Raw genomic sequence first — 21,322 nt, 5'->3', positions numbered from 1 at the left:
AGAGAGAAAGAAAACAGAGGTTGTTAGGTATGCCCTAAAAATGACACAAGTATTAAATCTGTGTGGTAGGCTCGCAGAGACGAGTCTCTTGACATCAGGCATAACACACAATCACCAGGCTTTGGTGGATTGAGGTCTGATTACAGCCAGAGTCCACCAAAGCCTGATACCCCTTGGATACTCACCAGTACGCGATACACTCCAGCCCGATCAAAGGCGGTCCCTGGCGCATTGGGGATCCAGACCACCGTGCCCACCTCCACTGCCGAGCACTGATGCTGGAGGTGCTCCGGTTCGCCGCAGCGCCAGCATACCGGCCCAGCCTCTCCCTCTGCACTGGTGTTCCGGACATCACTCACCTGAGAGGGAGAAGAGACAGACAAGGAAGCAAGAAATGGTAGGGCACCGTGGGTGCAGTGGGCTAGCTGGGGTGGAGCTGGCCCCTGCCTCCGCGGTGGGGGAATGGGGCAAGGACGAAGAGCAGAGGGAGGGAGAGAGAGAGAAGAGAGGGGAGAAGAGGAGACATGCTGTCCTGCCATCGGAATGGCCACCATATGGTCCTCCGCCAGCTCAATGGCCTGATCCAGCAACGCCAGGTGATGGCACTGGACCCACTCTGCTGTTCCTTCCGGAAGTCGGGTGACAAATTGTTCCAGCGCCACCAGGTTGACGATTCCCTCGGCGTCATGGTTGTCGGCCCTCAGCCACTGCCGGCAGGCGTCCCAGAGTTGCTGGCCAAACGCGAACGGCCGGCCGACCTCCTCCAGGCGCAGCCCGTGGAAGTGCTGCCGTTGCTGTTCCAGGGTGTGACCCACACATTGGAGGACGGCCCTGTGGCGGTCCGTGTAGACCAGCTGGCTGTTGGCGGGGAGCTGTAGCGCGGCCAGCTGCACCTTGCCCATTAGCAGGGGGAGGAGCGAGGAAGGCTTCAGGGTCATCATGCGGATCCATCTTCGTTAGGGTGAGGTGGGGAGGGTTCGCGGTGGTGGTGATCGTGGACCTCGCCGACGCAAGCAGGTGCCGGAATGCTTGGCGATCTTCCTGCTGCGCCAGCACCAGGGCTTCGAACCATTATTCCTACTCCTTCCAGAGGGCGATCAGCACCTGGTGCTGGCTCTGTTGAGCCATGGCAAGGGCATGGATCAGGTTCTTGAAGGGGGAGGACTCCATGGGGCTGTTCCCTTCTGCACTCCATTCCCGGGTTTCAGCACCACTGTACAATCAGACCAGGTGGGTGGAGCACATAAGCACGGCAGGCCAGAACTGAATTCTCAAAAACCTCTTTTATTCTTCGCTTTTCAGCGTTATGCATTTACTCTCCCAGGCACGCATGCACACACACAAGTGTTCTGGTTGGGGGAGAGCTCCCTTCCTCTGCTCTCCCTCTCCTCTTATAGGGCGCAGTCACTGGGGAAGACACACAAACACAGGTTAATTTCCATTAGGTGCAGTGATTCTACCACTTACCTTCCCTGACTCCGCCCTCCATTCACAGACTGACGCTTGACCATGCCCCCGCTGCCACAGTAAGTGATGCACACACACCTGGCTGTCCACATGATGTCAAAAGAAAGCATGGTTCATCAGACCAGACCCCCTTCTTCCATTGCCCCATGGTGCACTTCTGATTTTCACACACCCGTTGTAGGTGCTTTCGGTGGTGGACAGGAGTCAGCATGGGCTCTCTGACTGGTCTGTAGATGGGAGAGCCTTCACTCCCAACGTGATCCTTGGGCGCTCATGACCTGTCGCCAGTTCACCGGTTGTCCTTTGGATCCTTGGCCCACTTTTGTTCAGTACTAACCACTGCACACCAGGAACACCCCACAGGATGTGCCATTTTGTTGATGTTCAGACCCAATCATCTCATCATCACAATCTGGCCCTTGTTAAAGTCATTCATATCCTTAGGGTAGTGTTTCACTGGGCTGCGACAGCTTGTGACAAATTGTGAATGTCATTCACGAGAGAGTTTCAAAAGTGTCTTGAAACATTCATGGGGCTTCTCAATTTCCTCGCATGAGTTGCAAAGTGTTGATCCTTCGTTGCTGAAATTTTGAACATATTCAAAAAATTAGTGCGACAAAATTTCTCTCAAAATAGCTGCAAATGCATCGCTGGTGTCGCAAAGCCGTCACGAACCCTTCTCAAGTCAGTTTCCATGAGACAGGAAGTGCGAGTTGAGACAGGAAGTGCGAGCCAGTATCTCACTGGGCTGCGACAGCCTGTGACTAGTTGGAGACACAACAATTGCAGTAAAATATGCGAATATCAATTCCGTTTGATTCCAAGTGAAAACTGTCACTAATTCGCATATTTTATCGCAATTGCTGTGTCTCCAACTAGTCGCAGGCTGTCGCAGCCCAGTCAGATACTGGCTTTACACTTGCCCAGTTTTCCTGTTTCCAACACATCAACTTCAATAACTGACTGTTCTCTTTCTTCCTGCCTGATAACACCCCCCCCCCCCCCCCCCCCCCCGACAGGTGCCACTGTACTGAGATGATCTGTGTTTTTCACCTGTCCATGGGTTTAATCTTCTGGCTGATTGGTGTATGTCTGTCATTTTGCTCGTAATTTTGAATCCAGAGTTATAAATATTTTGCAGAAAATAAGAAAGTTTCTAAAAGATTAAGGTGCAGATTCCCCAGGAAACATGTCAGTGTGCAGGACTCAGAGGTCACTCTGTGTGTGTGTGTGTGTGTGTGTGTGTGTGTGTGTGTGTGTGTGTGTGTGTGTGTGTGTGTGTGTGGTTTTTACTGGAAGGCTATGGGATCATTATGAGATGTTTATCTGCACCAGACAGTGTGCAGGTCAGATGTGTGCACTGAAAAATACCAACATGACAAATCATCTGATCAAAATGTGTGCGAGAGAGAGAGAGAGAAAGACAGAGAGAGAAGCAGACAGACAGAGAGAGACACAGAGACAGGGAGAGAGACAGAAACAAAGAGACAGAAAAAGAGAGAGACAGACAGAGAGAGCAAGAGAGAGAGAAACAGAGACAGAAAAAGAAAGAGACAGACAGACAGGCAGACAGAGGCAGAGAGAGAGAAAGAAAGAAACAGACAGAGAGAGAAACAGATAAAGAGATAGATGGGGGGAGGGGGGTGATACCAGTATGCTGGTAGTGTGAAAAGAAGATAAGTTTAATATGCTGAGTGAAAAGTAAACATGCATCAGAGCTTCATGCTCTCACACACACACACACACACACACACCATCGAAATTCCACGAACAGTGCATTATGAGGAAACTGGGAAATATTATTTTTTTGCAGAACAGTAGGCAGTAGAGAAGGGGGCGTGGCCTCTGTACTTGTCATCCACAGTGAAGGAGGTGTGGCCTCTGTACCTGTCAGTCTCAGTGAAGGAGGTGTGGCCTCTGTACCTGTCAGTCTCAGTGAAGGAGGTGTGGCCTCTGTACCTGTCAGTCTCAGTGAAGGAGGTGGGACCTCTGTACCTGTCAGTAATAGTGAAGGAGGCGTGGCCTCTGTAACTGTCTGTCTTAGTGTAGAAATCAAAATGCATCATTTAATAGAGTTTGGATTCAAAAAAATGCAGGTCCTGATGGCCAAAACACACACACACACACACACACACACACACACACCATCGAAATTCCACGAACAGTGCATTATGAGGAAACTGGGAATTTTTTTTTTTGCAGAACAGTAGGCAGTAGAGAAGGGGGCGTGGCCTCTGTACTTGTCATCCACAGTGAAGGAGGTGTGGCCTCTGTACCTGTCAGTCTCAGTGAAGGAGGTGTGGCCTCTGTACCTGTCAGTCTCAGTGAAGGAGGCGGGACCTCTGTACCTGTCAGTAATAGTGAAGGAGGCGTGGCCTCTGTAACTGTCTGTCTTAGTGTAGAAATCAAAATGCATCATTTAATAGAGTTTGGATTCAAAAAAATGCAGGTCCTGATGGCCAAAACACACACACACATACACACACACACACACTTGCTTCCTTGCAGGATGGATTTAGTCTGGGGCACAGGGCAGTGAGGACACTGATACATCACAGTAAGAGGCTGTCTGATGTTTTACACACACACACACACACACACAGAAGCAGCTGTAATGAGTGGCTGTGATGGAATCCAGATGGACTGAGACTCAAATGTTCATTAAAGATGAAGTAGTGCAGAATTTCAGTCTCCTTTTCTCTCTGTGTGTGTGTGTGTGTGTGTGTGTGTGTGTGTGTGTGTGTGTGTGTGTGTGTGTGTGTTGGCTGCATTTTAAGGTCAAGTTAGAAAAGCACATTATATATAGGGGTTTAAAACCTTTGACATGATCTGCAGCTTGGTGGAATTTGAGAGACTTCGCACCTTGTTCCACCTTCCTGAAACGTCTGTGATGTCACACACACACACACACACAAGGAACGGCTGCACTTTCGTGGTGGATAACGAATCAGAATCAGAAATATTTGTTTAGATTTGATTCCTACGAATCACACACTCGTCCATCACCCTGAGACGTGACGGAGAGGTTTCTCAGGGATTACTGCCTCGTCTTAAAGAGTGTGTGTTTGTTGTGTCTCGGCGTGTTTATAAGTTTGTGTCGTGCATCTCAGACGCTCGGCAGGTTAGAAAAATAGCAGCTTTCACTTTAACGTGATTGATTGCGAAATAGAGAACTTCTGCACTTTCAGTCCAAACAGCCTTTAATCAAACGTGTCACGAGGCTTCCGGGGGTTTATGAGCCGTCACCATGGAAACGTTTATCAAACAAACAGTGTTGCATTGACTTCAGACACAAACAAAAACAACTACCTGTTAGCTAGAGTTCTGACTACAATGTCACGTATTATAATAGAACTTGAACATCGAGCATCATGAACATCATACTCTCTTCAACACAGCTTGACATCTCATTTCTTTTCTGTCTGCAAAACGAGACGTCTGCTCATAGCGTAGTTTTGTCTCGTGTCCTCTAACAACCGAGTTGATATCTAACAAGAGTATTTTAGTTTCAAGCGACGGTCATGAGAAAGACTCTTGATGTTTTCAAAAGGTTTAACGGTCAAATACTTCAGGCACTTCAGGACAGTCAGATCAGCAACCAGTGACCTTTGGCATGACCTTTCTGCAGCTGAGAGACAGAAGAAACCGCAGAGTCTGCACTAACTCTACACCAAAAGTCTATCGCAGTTTATTTACAGACACACCTGCTTGAAGGATATATAGCATAAAGCGCAAAATTGGAATGTACCAGAAGTCCAATATTCTGAATGAAGATCCTCTGAATTAGGAATTCTCCCTAATTTGGTCATGGCCAATTCCCACCCACCAGCCAATGGGATTTTTCTCAACCAATCGTAGGAGAGTTACCAATCCTCTGACATATGTCAAGTTATATACATGCTGCGTGAGACACTCAGAGGAAAGTGCCATCCGCCGTCATCCACATACATGAGCTCACAGAGTCTCGTGTTGCTGTGCTTGACAGGCGAGAAACAGAGAGTATGGCCAATTTTGCTTTCGGGCTGCAACCAAATTCTCAGGATATATGACAGTGTGGATGGTTCAGTCCCTACTACTCCACTGTTACTGTAGCAGTGGAGCACCATACTTATAGAAATACATCAACCTGATTTTTGATGACTTCTGCGACTGTATAACGGCCGTACATACGAATGACATCCGACTATACCACCACAGGGAACCTGATCATAAGTGCAAGGCAGCATCTCATAAACATTTGACCACCAGAAAACAAAATTTGTACCTTTATTTCCATAAGATAGATGGGTTTTTATCCAGTGCTTTTTTTTTTTGCCGAGGTCCTCAAGCGGGCGGGGGTCACCAGCACTGAGGCCATGCTGCTGAAGTTTCAGCTTCGTTGGGCAGGGCATGTCTCTAGGATGGAGGATCACCGCCTGCCCAAGATCATCATGTATGGTGAGCTCTCTACTGGCCACCATGACAGAGGGGCACCAAAGAAATGCTACAAGGATTGTCTCAAGAAGTCCCTCAGTGCCTGTCACACTGACCATCACCAGTGGTCTACACTTGCCGCAGACCATGGCAACTGGCATCACCCTACTAACAGGGCTGTCTACTTCTTTGAGAACACCCATAGGGCCACTCTTGAAGAAAAACGACAGAAGAGGAAGAACCGTGCAGATGCAACACCTAACCCCGATCAGACCTACCACGAGCGTGCCTGCAGGTGACATGGACCATCACCTTCTTAATCTTCATTCGCGAAGCCAAGCCAGAGAGAGAGATAGATTTTTTAATAACATTGGATTATTTACTCACACATTTTACAGAAAATATTCACGACAGTTTCATATAAAATGAATTAAAACTGTTTTATTAGTCCACTCACTTGTTGGACAGTTGACAGTTTGTGTCACATAAGCGCAATAGATTAGTAAGTGTAGGAAGAGTTTTAAAAACCAGGCAGTGGTTGTGCGAGGCACAGACAGGATATCAGAGGGAATACAATACTCACAGTCCAAAAACACAGACAGAGTCAAAAACAAGAAAAGTGATACAAAATACAAGACTTTCACAAAGTCTGTGTGTTACTCAGAGTCCTTATATAAATGTCTGCACTGTGATTGAGTTCTAATCAGGAACAGGTGCATGGTCATTAATCCTAATGGTGCTGACAGATGAAACCAGACGACTGTTTGATGTATGGAGTGCGATGGTAACTCTACAGTAGTGATGTAAAGTGAAAGCGCTGGTTCACTGCTGTCCCCCAGGCACCCAGCAGAGTCACACCATAATAAATGTGGTGTTGTTTCTCGTGCATGGCATGTGGTGTCAAAGAAAGGAATAAATCTGTATCATAACAGCGATGTGTATTTCATAATTGGTCTCACAATAATGTCACAAAACAGTGCAGTGATTTATTGAGGTGAAAAACACGACACGATTCAATGGTTCATTCATGGTGCTGTAATATTATTATTCTATTCAGGGGAATTTTGTGGTCTTGTAAATATTTTACTCATAAACTCACTCATCTGCTTTTCAGCACTGACTAAGGCCATTTAGGCAGTTTAGGCCACACCTACTTTGAGTTAAAGTTTGCATATTTAACAGTTATTCCATGAAATCGAGTCATTGATGAGCTGATAGCACTATAATCCATGTACAACGAGACTGAGTGGAATAACTGTTTTATTCTCTCCACATTCACTGGATTTTGAGAAACAGCATTTTTATTTTTTGCAAATTCAATAAATAAAAACTTTTTATGCAAAATGTCCAACAAAATAATTTCCACTTAGAATGTAAACAAACCGGTGAAATGACAGGAGCAATTTGTGAAAAATGCGATAATAATAATAATAATAATTTTTAAAAAATTAAAAAAGATACATTCTTACCATCAAATACTTTTATTCCATATTTTGTTGCTCTTTTTTTGTATTTTTGGGGTTCTGTTTTCGAGTAGAGTTTTTATTTCGTCCTCGGTTGGTATATGAGCTGATATCCTCGTCGTAGAGTAGCCAATCAGAGCGCACGATTGCTCATATCCAGTGAATGTGGAGAGAATAGAGATACCGGTTGTGATACAGAGCTACAGATGTGATGGAAGGAAGGTCTTACAGCCTGAGCGCTAATGTAGTCCATTTCACAGTGGATACTCGTAATGATCGTTTTTGATTTTTGATTTTTAGCACTTTTAGTACTTCTGGTGTTTTTTGTTGTTGTTGTTTTTTTCCCAGAAAGTGCTAGCTAGCTATTCAGTGTTTATGACTTCCGTATAAAAGGAGGCCATAAAAACAAACCACAAACAGCAAAACAGAAGGAATGCAGTGGCACAGAGCCAGGCATGAGGAATGAACCCCTCCTTCTCTCTCTCTCTCTCTCCTGACTTCCTGACACTCCTTCTACAGGTGCTGATGGACAGGTTGCTTGTTTCACTGCCATCATTTGTACACCACCTTTTTTTTTTTTGGCAAACACAGCCTAGCATTTAAGCACTTGTCTGATGATATTTACAGGAAACACACACACACACACACACACCTGTGTTGCAGTAAACACAATTAATGGCCATTTCAGGTTTTTAATTATCTCATCTCATCTCATTATCTCTAGCCGCTTTATCCTGTTCTACAGGGTCGCAGGCGAGCTGGAGCCTATCCCAGCTGACTACGGGCGAAAGGCGGGGTACACCCTGGACAAGTCGCCAGGTCATCACAGGGCTGACACATAGACACAGACAACCATTCACACTCACATTCACACCTACGCTCAATTTAGAGTCACCAGTTAACCTAACCTGCATGTCTTTGGACTGTGGGGGAAACCGGAGCACCCGGAGGAAACCCACGCGGACACGGGGAGAACATGCAAACTCCACACAGAAAGGCCCTCGCCGGCCACGGGGCTCGAACCCGGACCTTCTTGCTGTGAGGCGACAGCGCTAACCACTATGCCACCGTGCCGCCTGATGTTTTCATTCCCATGAAAAATTGATGCAGTAAACCGTGTCGATCTTGTATCCTGCGCGACTCCGCACTCCTGTGGATTCATTCCATTTCATTATCGAAGGCTTGGAGATTTCTTCTGTGAGAGTCATTCGGATGCACAATCTTTTATCTTTTCGTAAAAATGTGTGGAAATGTTTTCAAAGGACAAACCGAACTGAAAATCCCACTGCATTTGGACGAAAACACGTCTCAGGATGAGCCGCATCTATGATGATTCTACATCTGATGATTTTGTCTTTAAACTTTTGTCCAAATTAGTATCACACACACACCAATTTATCTGCTCTGACTGATCAGAAGGTGTTGCTTAATTCTGAATCACAGGTTTATATGAAAGAACACATTCTAACACATTTCTATACTAACAGCTCGTTGAGACAGACTTACTCGGAGCATAATTGATGGAGCAACTTGAGCTTTTCTGTAAGGAGGTGTTTATTTCACACCTATGGAATGAGTTTTGAGTGTCAGCGCTTTGAAACAGTCTGAAAGGTTTCTGATCTTCTGGATAAATGAGTTTACGTTGTTGTTTTTTGCGGTTTCTTGATAACGTGACAAGCTGCGAAAGTGAAACAGCGACTGTTTATATCTGCGACCGACAGTATAATATAACTGAGAACAGGATCGATTTAGATTCTTGCATGTTCCCCAACATGAAATGTAAATATAAGCGGATAAAAATTCCAGTGTGTCTGTTGTTCTTTAAATAATTAAAATGTCAAAACATGGACTGGAGAATTGTTGACATTTAAGAGGAATAAAACACCTCAGGATGGGCTGTGATGGGAAAATAATGAACTTTGAGGTGGGGGAGGGGTGACATTAAGTCATTGATTATTTTCCCAAAACAGCACAACACTGGGTGTTTTGTTTCTTCCTTAGCGAGTAGCAAGAGTGGAAAATGATGTTCACATTCACACTGAACTCCAATTTAGGGATTAAAGGTTTTCATTTGACTCACACCCTTCCAGCCAGTGCTAAAGCTTCCCCTGCCCTGATTGCAGATTCAGTCTCAGTGAGGCTTTGGATTAAGGAGTGGCTGATTCTCGAGAGCACTTTCATGAGTCTAATGCATGCCAGGATTGCAACCTTTGCCAAAACCAGATTAGACGCACGTGACTAAACACTCCTTTATGTTACTCCTTTATTGTTGTTTTATCAAATATCTGTACACGGCCTCATGCCTCAGCTCACAGAACCAATAAATCAAAAGTAAACAGATAAATCAGATTCACACCTGGTGCCTTGGCATCCTGACCCACTGAGCCAGTTCCAGAACATTCACCCAGAAGCGGCGTAACATTAAACTCGGTTCTGAGTACACACACACACACAAACACACACACACACAGAGTCAGTGCCTTTCATCCTGTTCAGAGGTTTAAACACAGGTACGGCAGCTATGTGGAGCACGAGACGCCCACGCAGGCAACAGCCCGTGACTGTTAATGGTCTTTTAAACTTTCTTCGTATGAGTCAAACTCTGGAAAACAAACTCTGATGATCGACTTTAAAGATCACTAAACACAAATATGCAGCACAGATGGCTGAGACGAGAGAGAGAGAGAGAGAGAGAGAAACAGACAGAGAGAGAGAGAGAGAGAGAGAGAGAGAGGGAGCTGTTGGCTATTTTCTCTTTTCTTGGGACTTTTCCAGCCAGGCTGTAATGCTAAACTTCTGGAGAGAGAGAGAGAGAGACCACAGTATTCGGGATAAGCCTTCGAAAAATCCCACCCTACATGTTGTCAAAGCATCAGGAATTTATTACAAATGTTAGTCAGCTGCAGCTCCTTTTTTATCCTCAGCAACTACAGATGAGAGTTAGAGAGAGAGAGAGAGAGAGAGAGAGAGAGAGATTATTTCCCTCCATTCAGCTTCATCTGTCTACTTCAAGGACACATGCTAGAATTTACTGTTCTGCCGCATTATTACGAGGAACTGTTGATAATAATAATAATAATAATAATAATAATAATAATAATAAAATGAAATAAAAATGCATAAATATTTTAAGTAGTTTGTATTATTTTAATGAATATTTAAATAGTAAATGTTTGTTTGTTTCTTATTATAAACAACCGATTTGTGGAGTTTTACATAATTAAGGGTTAATTATTTTTCTCTTGATCTATTTCGTTTATTATTATTATTATTATTATTATTGGCGGCACGGTGGTGTAGCGGTTAGCGCAGTCGCCTCGCAGCAAGAAGGTCCGGGTTCGAGCCCCGTGGCCGGCGAGGGCCTTTCTGTGCGGAGTTTGCATGTTCTCCCCGTGTCCGCGTGGGTTTCCTCTGGGTGCTCCGGTTTCCCCCACAGTCCAAAGACATGCAGGTTAGGTTAACTGGTGACTCTAAATTGAGCGTAGGTGTGAATGTGAGTGTGAATGGTTGTCTGTGTCTATGTGTCAGCCCTGTGATGACCTGGCGACTCGTCCAGGGTGTACCCCGCCTTTCGCCCGTAGTCAGCTGGGATAGGCTCCAGCTTGCCTGCGACCCTGTAGAACAGGATAAAGCAGCTACAGATAATGAGATGAGATAATAATAATAATAATAATAATGCACACTGTATATATAGGTGCAGTTATTTGTTTATTTACAAAACTATAAAAATCAAAATTTGCATTAATTTTAAAAAGTCTGAAATAAATCTGTCATGCTGATATTTTTCACACTGGTGTGTGTGTGTGTGTGTGTGTGTGTGTTGATGAGCACCAGTAAGCCATAAAATACCAAGCACATTTGCAGCACATTTACATTTAGCCACGCCCACAAAGATCCATGAAAGGTAAAGCTCACAGAGAAAATGGCAACAAAATGGCAAATCAATAGTGAAATGGCTCCTCCCCCTCCTCCCCCTCCCCCTCAGCTCAGTGTGTGTTCACTCTGACAGTAAAGCAGCTCAGCCATGGCAGTGCATTAGTTACTGATAATAACTCGGTTTAATGTTTAGTTGGTTAGTTGGTTGGTTAGTGTTATTACCAATACCTCTGAGCCTTCACACTGATTTACTCTACACTTATATTAACTTCACTCAAAAGTCACTCCGGCTAAAATCATCTGCTACATGAATAAACGTAAACATTAAGAGACAGGACGTAGCAGCTGATTAGCCTAACATGCTAAAGTGCTAATGCTAACAGTCAGTGAACAGGTTCATTAGGACAGATATTTATCTCGTACTCATACAGAACTCATAAACACATTCTAAGGAACTGGAATAGCTTTTTACATCCTGAATCTGATCTCAGTGCAGCGTCTGATGAGTAAGAAACTTAATAATCCTCACACGCTGTCGACGTCATCAGCACGTAAAATCTACACACGTCCTAGCTACTGTACACTCACCAGCCACTTTAATAGGAACTTGTTGTTCTTTATTCTAAGATCCCTGATCTTGGCTGCAGCAGTGGAACCCAATGTGTTCTTCTGTTTTCTGTTGCATGCTGAGATGCTTTTCTGCTCACCACAATTGTAAAGAGTGATTATATGAGTTACTATATCCTTCCTGAAAAAAAGCTCAAACCACCTTGAATCTGTCCATTTTCCTCTGACCCTCTCTTATCAACAAGGTGTTTGTTTCCACGCATAGAACTGTCGCTCACTCACTCAATGTTTTTTGTTTTTCACACCATTCTATGTAAACTCTAGAGACTGTTGTGTGTGAAAACCCCAGGAAGGAGATCAGCAGTTTCTGAAATACTCAAACCAAAAATACTCATCTGGCTCAAATCAACAGTGAAAGAAAGTCACACTTTGAGATCACAGTTTTTCCCATTCTGATGTTTGAACATTAACTGAAGCTCTTGATTTGTATCTGCTTGAAAAACAGGAATAACTAGTTGGCAGTATATTTTACATTTTTATGTTTAATATATTTGATCTTTTTTAAACTATTTGGTCTTGTTAGGCACTCACAACAAACATCTCTTCACCAACTAGCTACACAGGTGAGCTACACTAGATGAATGTAGTTTAAGAAAATGAAATGTCACATTTATAAGCAATACATGAAAGATAAAAATGGTTCATTCTGATTACAAGATATGTTATTTAAAGCCCACGCATGTAGTGGAAAATATAGCTTGTCAAACCAGCTAGCCTTGCTAATTTCTCTTTGTTTAGACTCATTTCCTTTCTTCGGAAAAAATATTTTCTTTATGTGGTGTTTTTAGGCATCAAGAGTAAACACTGTATCTGAAATGAAACCAACCAACCTTCAATCGCTGTATCTTTCTACACCAGATGTACCATCCTGGTGAGAAAGAAAATTAGCGACCAGGTGCAGCTGAGGACAAGGTATTCAGTACAAGTCCCACCTGAGGGAATGTCAAAGTAACAACCCAGATCAGGAAACGACCAACATCAACAAAACAGTGGAAATATTTTGGTACAACTTGTACTGTATCCCCACAGAATGTTGGACAGTATACACGGCAAAGATTTGAACAGCTGCAAAAGGTACAAATCACGCTAAATTATGATATTGTAGTGTTAAAGCCAGGTGTAAGCAGGGATTAGCATAGCGCATTGTCTCTATTGGAGCGCTGATTATCAGGCTCGCCCTGCATTCAGTAGCGCTGTTCACTTCTGCTGGGAAGAACCACCAAGGAGTGCTGCTCTTAACTGCCAGGTATGTGGCACCTGTCCAGATGTGTCAGTCAGACAGGTGAGCTGATTGCACAGTGCACCACCGCTTTTATTAGCTTTGGCAAAGAAACACACTGTGTCAGGCTGCCAAGTCTGACTTCTGCGTGACGGGAAGGGCATTGTAAATCTCAGCGCGCCTAAATAAATGCGGAGTCTTCGTGTTTAAACACAGCTCGCACCCGGTCAAGGCTTCCTTGTGCTTTTTGACAAACAAAACAAGTATGGGCCCAAATCCCGGTCAAGGAGTCTCAGGAACAAACACAGAACGATTATTAACATTTTATTTCTCAAAAAAAAAAAATCATCTTGAGCAACTGTCAGGTCAGGCCTTTCGCTCGCTTACAGCGAGACTGACTCAGCTCTCAGACATAAATCACAGCCACGATGGCAGGCACTGCCTCTTCCACCTTCACTCCTTCTGAGAACAAATTCCAAACCCAGTATTGTTTCATCACGGGAGACTCAAGGAAGGGAAACCATACCAAGGAAACGCTTAAAATGTAAATCAGGATAAATAAGAGAGAAAAATTTGTGCAAAAATTTGTGAGATCAAAAACACCACAATCAGTGATAAGGACCTCAAGGTTCATACAGAGGTGATTGAAGACACACAGATCTGCCAGTGTGTAGTATGGAATGCGTAGCAGGTTTTTCACACCTGAGTGAGTCCACACACAGGAGGGATTCCGTGCTCGTTTAGGGGAGGGGCTTATAATCGTTTATTATTGGCTCATCCGTCCGACAAGTGATGAGTTTTTCCCATCATGTATTGTCCATCATTCATCCATCATCTATATTTCATAAAAATCACTTCTCCCTCAATTCTTCACCGATTTTGATTCTTTCTGGTATGAAGGTAGGGGTACCTAGGGTGCATATAACTTGTACATAGATTCAATTAATTACAATTATTAATGAAGTTATGGACTAACTAAGCCTTAATGCCTTCAGCAGTTCAACAAAAATCGTTTCTTCTCAGTCAATTCCTCACCGTTTTGGATTCTTTCTAGTAAATAGGTCGGTATTCCTAGCGTGGATATCGCTTCTGTATATAGCTTGTATATAGTGTATATAGCTTGCAACATTATTGCACAATTTATTGTGGCCCACTTTAGATCGTTTCTTCTGGACTAGATGGGGCCTGAGTGAGCTACACCATCATTAACAGTCTCATTTTCCTTTAGTACCAACAATCAAACAGTGAACACCAGCGTGTTCAGGAAAACCTTCAAACGAGAATCTGTTCTTGTAGAAGATTTTCAGCTGTAAACCAACATGAGATGTTGGGTTTTCACAATGCGCCATGAATGCAAACTAATCACAGAGCTCCAGGCTGATGAAAGTGTGTTTTTATTTTTATTTATCAGTAAAGCATCCCATCTCCTTCACTGACCACAACAGCACTTTTCCCAACATCACCAAACCTGAAACAGGAAGTATGCTGCCACCCCAACTCCATTATAATGAACTCCTTTGATGACGTCCAAATAGTTTGTTATGCCGGAAAGTTTGTAATACTGAAATGGGAGAGAAGACAACAGCCTCCACGCGGCCTCTCCTGCAAGTAATGAGAAATGGTGAAAGACCAGCTCATGAAACTAATGTTGCCACCAAATCGTCACCCTGCCAGACCAGGGCGCAAGAGGTCGGGGGGACGTAAGCTCACGTCAGGGCGGGCGGCCATCCCGACCATCAAGCGTCAGGATCTATCAGTGTTTCAGCTGAATGTCGAGGGCCTCACCACTGCCAAACTGGACATCATACGCCACCTCGCCGACTCCCACGAAGTCACAGTCGTCCTCCTTCAGGAGACACACTGTGAAAAAGCAGACTTCCTCAGGTTGCCCAGGTTCCACCTTGCCGGCTCCATCCTCAGTAGGCAGCATGGGATGGCCACCTTTGTTAGGTCTGACCTCAGCTGGACAGCCACAGGCCAATCTCCACCAGGCTCCAGTCTTGAGTGGATGTCCACGAGGATACAGACAACAACGGTTGTGAATGTGTACAAGCCCCCACCATCAGTACTGTCCACATCAGACCTCCCAATTGCCTCGGCACCTGCCATCTACGCCGGGGATTTCAACTGCCAGAACACCGATTGGGGTTACACCCACACAACACCAGACGGTGAGACACTGAGTGAGTGGGCCTCCACCGCCAATGCCTGGCTCCTGTTTGACCCCAAAGAACCACCAACCTTCTACTCCTCCAGATGGAACATTCACCACCCCAGACCTCGCCTTTGCTGGGTTCCACAGTAATGACCCGATGCCAGAGAGAAGGGTCATTGACAGGTTCCCCCGATCACACCACCGACTGTCTGTCATCGGAATTCCATCACTGGTGCAGCCGGTCACGGGGAAACCTGTCAGGAGGTGGAACTTCTGGAAGGCCAACTGGCATGCATTTGCTGCAGAGACTGAGAGAATATCCACCAGTCTTCCGGACCCAGACACTCCTGATGTAGATGCCACATACGCGGCCTACTGCGAAGTGCTGATAGGGGCAGCGAAAAAATCTATCCCACGAGGCTATAACAAAAACTACATCCCAGGTTGGGACGAAGAGTGTAACTACCTCCTGCGAGCCCACCAGCAGGCTGGATCAAGAGCTGAAGTGGATGCAATGGCAACGGCACTTCTTGAGAAGCTGGATGTCACCCGCAGGGCCAGATGGATGGAGGTCGTCGAGTCGATTGACTTCACCCATTCCAGCCATAAGGCGTGGCAGACCATTAATCAGCTCTCAGGTAGAAGCACAACACCCCCCAAGTGCCCGGGGACAGCAAATGCCATCGCAGCCCAACTCCTAAAAAATGGCCGCTTCCCAGGTGCAGATAAAGACTTTACCCACCTAACATCTCGCAAGGTATCCGCCCTCTCCAGGGCAGCCAGTGTTAATGCCAACCTGTCAGGGAAATTTACATCAACCGAGCTCAGGGATGCCATATCCAAACTCAAACAAGGCAAGGCACCAGGCCCTGACAACATCCATCCAGAGTTTGTGATCCACCAGAGCGAAACAACATCTGCCTGGTTGTGCGCATTCTTCTCAGCATGCCTCCAAAAGTCCAAACTCCCAAGGACATGGAGACGGGCGGCTGTCATAGCCCTGTTGAAACCCAACAAACCCCCGGATGACCCCAAGGCCTACAGGCCAATCTCGCTGCTCTGCGTTCCTTTTAAAATCTTGGAGAGGATGATTCATAGCCGTATTGAACCTATAGTAGACCCACAGCTTCCGAGGGAACAGGCTGGTTTCCGTCAGGGCAGGTCAACAGTGGACCAAGTAACCCTGCTCATGCAAGACCTTGAGGACAGCTTCCAGGCCAAAGCAAAAGCAGGGGTTGTCCTACTGGACCTGACCGCCGCCTATGACACCGTGTGGCACCACGGACTCCACCTGAAGCTGCTGAGAACCATCCCGGACCGTCATATGGTCATTTTCATCATGGAGATGCTGTCGAACCATAGCTTCATCCTCCAGACCAGTGACGGCCAGCGTAGCAGGCTCAGGAGGCTGAGAAACGGGGTCCCACAAGGGTCTGTTCTTTCACCAATGCTCTTCAATATATACATCCTTGACCTACCTGCAACAACATCCAGAAGGTACGGGCATGCAGATGACCTAGCCATTATGCTGCAACAACCAACATGGAAGGCGGTGAAAGAGGGCCTAAACCAGGACATGGGCATCTTGGCTGCCTACCTTCACAGCTGGCGCCTGCAGCTCAGCATTGGGAAGACGGTGTCTGCAGCATTCCACCTCTGCAACAAGGAAGCGACAAAGGAGCTGGAGATTTCAGTGAACAGCAAACCCCTGGAGTTCCAACAAGCCCCAAAGTACCTTGGCGTACACCTGGACAGGTCTTTGTCATATAAACAACATCTCGAGGACGTGAGGGCCAAAATAACCTCAAGGGTCTCACTCATCCGTCGCCTCGCTGGTACAACCTGGGGTGCCTCCGCAAAGGTATTATGCATCTCCACACAAGCCCTCATCTTTTCTGCTGCCGAGTACTGTGCCCCAACCTGGAGCAGAAGCCCACACATCAAGATGGTGGATGCAGCCATTAACAACGCCCTGAGGATCATAACTGGCTGCTTGAAACCCACCCCCATGTCCTACCTGCCAGTCCTAGCAGGAATTGCACCAGCCAGCCTATGGCGAGAGGCTGCCACCCTCGCCCTGGCAAGGAAAGCCCAGGAATATGATTGGCACCTCCTCCATAACACCACAACCATGGCAACACCTCCAAGCAGACTCAAGTCCCGCCACCCATACAACTTGGCGGCCCAAGAGATGCTCACTTCTATCCCAGAGGACCTGTCAACTAAATCCTGGCTGGCGGCGGCATGGAAGCAGGAATGGGAGTCGGCAGGTCAGACATGTATACACCACTACATCCAGGATCCTGGAGATGGTGCTGAAGGAGAAGACCTACCTAGCCGGCAATGGACTCTCCTGAATCGCCTACACACCAGGGTTGGCTGCTTCAAAGCCTCTATGAAGAAGAAGGGCCTAACAGACAGTGCAGCGTGTGAGTGCGGGGAGCCTGAGCAGACTGCCAACTACATCATCACTGCTTGTCCCCTGTATTTCCTGCACTCCCGCGGGAGTCCCGCGGGACCCAACGCAAAGCAGTGCAGTGCGGGACAAATTTTGAAAGCTCATTGCGGGTGCGGGCGGGAGGGGGAGTGCACAATGAGGGAGCGGGCGAGAGAGGTGATAAGCTGCAGTCCCGCTAACTAAAAACGTGTTTAAAATAAAATTTATAAATTATTAATTTATGTCTATCATATATAATTTGTGCTGGATATTTTATTTGGCATTAATAAAAACATTTTAAGATGCCTAAATTTGCGAATGTGGTCTAATCTCGCGTACGTTTCCGATTCCTTTCCGCTCTTCCATGTTTGAGATCTCCGATCATGGCAGAAGAGCAGAGCTCCTCTTGTGAAGCTCACAATGGGTATCTCTGTAAAGCCTCAGCTGCGCATGCTGCCTGGCAATGCGCACCCTCGCTAGATGCGCTAGGTGAAGGATCGGTCAGCTAAGCTAAGCTCAGCTAAGCTCAGCATGTTTAACTCCCCAAGCCAATGACAAGAACTTTCGTGAGAAATAACGCGAACGTCTGCATCATGTGGGATTTGCGGGCGGGAGCAGGACAAAATATGGCAGGCGCGGGCGGGAGCAGGACTGAAAATCATAATTCTTTGCGGGAGCGGGTGGGAGCGGGACTGCACAATGCGGGAGTGGGCGGGAGCGGGACTGAAAATTCTGTCCCACGCAGACCTCTACCCTGTATAGACCACCTTCAGAGGAGGGCTTCTTCCGAGTGGGACCTGAGACGAGGGCATGGCTACACGACACAAAGCTGGACATATGATGACGATGCACGAAAGAGAGAGAGAGTTATGCTGGAAAGTTCGTAATACTGAAATGGACCCACATGTCACATCAAACACATACACACACATATACACACGACATTTTCAGCACATTCTCCTGATCATGAATTTCTCCTTCCGGGTCACTATTGCAGTTCACTGACTGAGTTAAAGGATCACGAACGGAGGTGATGATTGATTTCTTCGTCTGTTATGGAAAAGATGGAGGTTACCGGTGTATCATTTGTTGTCAATGTCCAAACACTGACTTGCTCTGTTTTCTAAATCTTCACCATTCAGGTCATTCATGTGTCACAAATCACAGATGATGTCATTTATGTCACGCCACAGGGTTGGGCAGGGCTGGGGGTATAAAAACACAACCAACGCACTTTAATTAGGTGTTAAGTTTAGTGGTATCAGTGCACATTTCATCCTTTTATCGATCCTTTGATCTCCGTTCTCAATAATTGTTAGTGATCGACACCTAAGTGAGGATTGTATCATTAAGCCTTTGTTTTATGGCATTAACACGTATCATTAACTTGATAGCAGACTTGATTACTTATTGTTTGTCTCTGGGGGAAGAGGAGAGCATGGCTCAGTGTGTATGTAAGCAGGCAAATAATGGATGTAATTCCAGGAAGAGTGTTTATTTACAAACAGGCAGGCAAACAGGACAAAAACGTAAGACAAAGAAAGGCAGGGTCATGAAATGGTCAGCGGACACAGGAGGCACAAATACAATGGTGGAGGTAAAGGCAAAGACGAAAGGCAAAAAACAAAGTCAAATCCAGAAAGCCAATACACAGATAATAAGGCTTGGTAATGTTAGACACTCGGTACAGCGTGTATACTTCACCAAGTGTGTGTGTGTTTACAGCGTGTTTTAAGTGCACGCTGTGATTGTGCTCTAATCCAGAACAGGTGCATGGTACTGTGATTAGTCCTGATGGTGCTGTGCACTCTGAGTGCCAACACGTGTAGATGTGACAAAGTGATGTTTTTTGAAGACTCCGACTCATTGTCAAGTCAAGTTTGTTTGTATAGCGCTTTTAACAATAAACATTGTCGTAAAGCAGCTTTACAGAATTTGAATGACTTAAAACATGAGCTAATTTTATCCCTAATCTATCCCTGATGATCAAGCCTGTGGCGACGGTGGCAAGGAAAAACTCCTTCAGACGGCATGAGGAAGAAACCTTGAGAGGAACCAGACTCAAAAGGGAACCCATCCTCATTTGGGCAACAACAGGCAACATGACTATAACATTAACAGTTTTAACATGAAGTCAGTTTTGTTGATGTTATAAACTCTTCATTGATGGAAACTTGAGTGCAAAACTGTTCACGGCAACTGCAGGTGTCACTGAAGGTGGGGGACACGAACTTAGCTCATTATATCGTGGAGTTACAGTGTACTCTGAAGTAAAGGTAAACCTTATACATGTTGCTCAAGTATCTCATCTCATCTCATTATCTCTAGCCGCTTTATCCTGTTCTACAGGGTCGCAGGCAAGCTGGAGCCTATCCCAGCTGACTACGGGCGAAAGGCGGGGTACACCCTGGACAAGTCGCCAGGTTGTTGCTCAAGTATCTATATGATAAACATTTACAGAAGGAATCTCTATTAGTGTGTTTGCGCTTTGTAACAGTTTTCTGAAATCTTCAGGAGGAGCGGTTTCTCAGGAACCAGTTCCATGAAATGTAAATATAAACAGAATCTAAGAGGAATAAAATGCTTGAGGGAAATATTCAGCTTCTGGTTTTTATCAGTACCCCTGCTTCATCACACCACCCTGAAGTTTCCTCGAACGGCATGATACACACTGTTTAATTCCTGATGTATGGCCCAGCCGTTAATTATTATGCGAAAGTTGATTCGTAACCGAGTGCCTTAGACTGTAAAACCTATTTGTTTATCTTCCACCACCCAGTAAAGGTGAAACAATGACTCCGATGATTAATGAACACGTGCAGAGGTTGGGAAATTCCTGTCACTCTTCAGCTGAAGCGAAGCACGAGCGAGAAACAAAAAGCTCATCAAAGCTATCGGATGAAACCCGGAGTGAGTGCAGGCGCTCGCCATCGTCCCGCTGGGGTTCGTCTCCGAGCACCACAGCTACGTCCAGGAATGTTTTAATTGGCACGCAGGACAGATCTGAAAGGAGCTGCCATGCCACGCTCATTCCACAATCCTCTCAACCTACACACGTGTGTGTGTGTGTGTGTGTGTGTGTGTGTGTGTGTGTGTGTGTGTGCAAACGAATTGATGCTTATCAGCTTACATTTGTGAAAGGTGTCATGGTGGGAGAACAATGGGCCTTTCCTGTCAGACGGCGTGCCTGTGTGATGGCTCTGTTCAGACAAATGACACGGCAGCAGAAGCCAGAGAAATGTCACTCACTGGTATTTACACAATCACCTGCCATATTTTGGGAAGTGTGTGTCTGTGTGTGTGTTGTAATCTGATCTGTTCTAGTCAAACCTGAACATAGTGCTCAAATGTACTACAGTTTCCCTCAACTCATCTCCCGCAGCATACCACACACACACACACACACACTATATATATATATATATATATATATATATATATATATATATATAAACTGTATATTACTGCTGTACATTGTTACAGTTTCCACCAGAGTCTTTTATTCCTCTTATACCAGAGCAACTTATTAATTAAAGCTGTACTGCCTTTCAGATTTTTCAAGTGTAGTTCATAAAAAGAATTTTCCCCGACACCTAATTATTTTTCTTTAGTGACTGAAAGCTACTGAATTCAAATTAGAGACTTCCAATTTTATTAGTTTTTTA

At 45.4% G+C, this 21,322-nt stretch overlaps 1 protein-coding gene across 4 annotated transcripts in view; it reads right to left on the bottom strand.

Annotated features, from left to right (window-relative positions):
* The window catches only part of LOC132872586 (zinc finger protein 213-like), a 94,620-nt gene that overhangs the window by 1,946 nt on the left and 71,352 nt on the right, over positions 1-21,322 (bottom strand). Inside the window, exons 1-2 of one of the 4 annotated variants that reach the window (XM_060907498.1) lie at positions 12,677-12,712; positions 186-1,407 (exon numbers count right to left, since the gene is read on the bottom strand). In XM_060907498.1, coding sequence (XP_060763481.1) covers positions 186-941 — 756 coding nt within the window. In that variant the 5' untranslated portion in view covers positions 942-1,407; positions 12,677-12,712. Of the gene's footprint in view, positions 1-185; positions 2,006-12,676; positions 12,713-21,322 lie in introns of those variants that run through there. The other 3 variants (XM_060907495.1, XM_060907496.1, XM_060907497.1) reach the window with 3 other exon arrangements.

This window comes from Neoarius graeffei, chromosome 24, assembly GCF_027579695.1.
Source record: "Neoarius graeffei isolate fNeoGra1 chromosome 24, fNeoGra1.pri, whole genome shotgun sequence".
In the NCBI taxonomy this organism is placed as follows: Eukaryota; Metazoa; Chordata; class Actinopteri; order Siluriformes; family Ariidae; genus Neoarius; species Neoarius graeffei.
The sequence above is the reverse complement of the archived record's forward strand: the minus strand, read 5'-3'. Positions and strand labels throughout refer to the sequence as shown.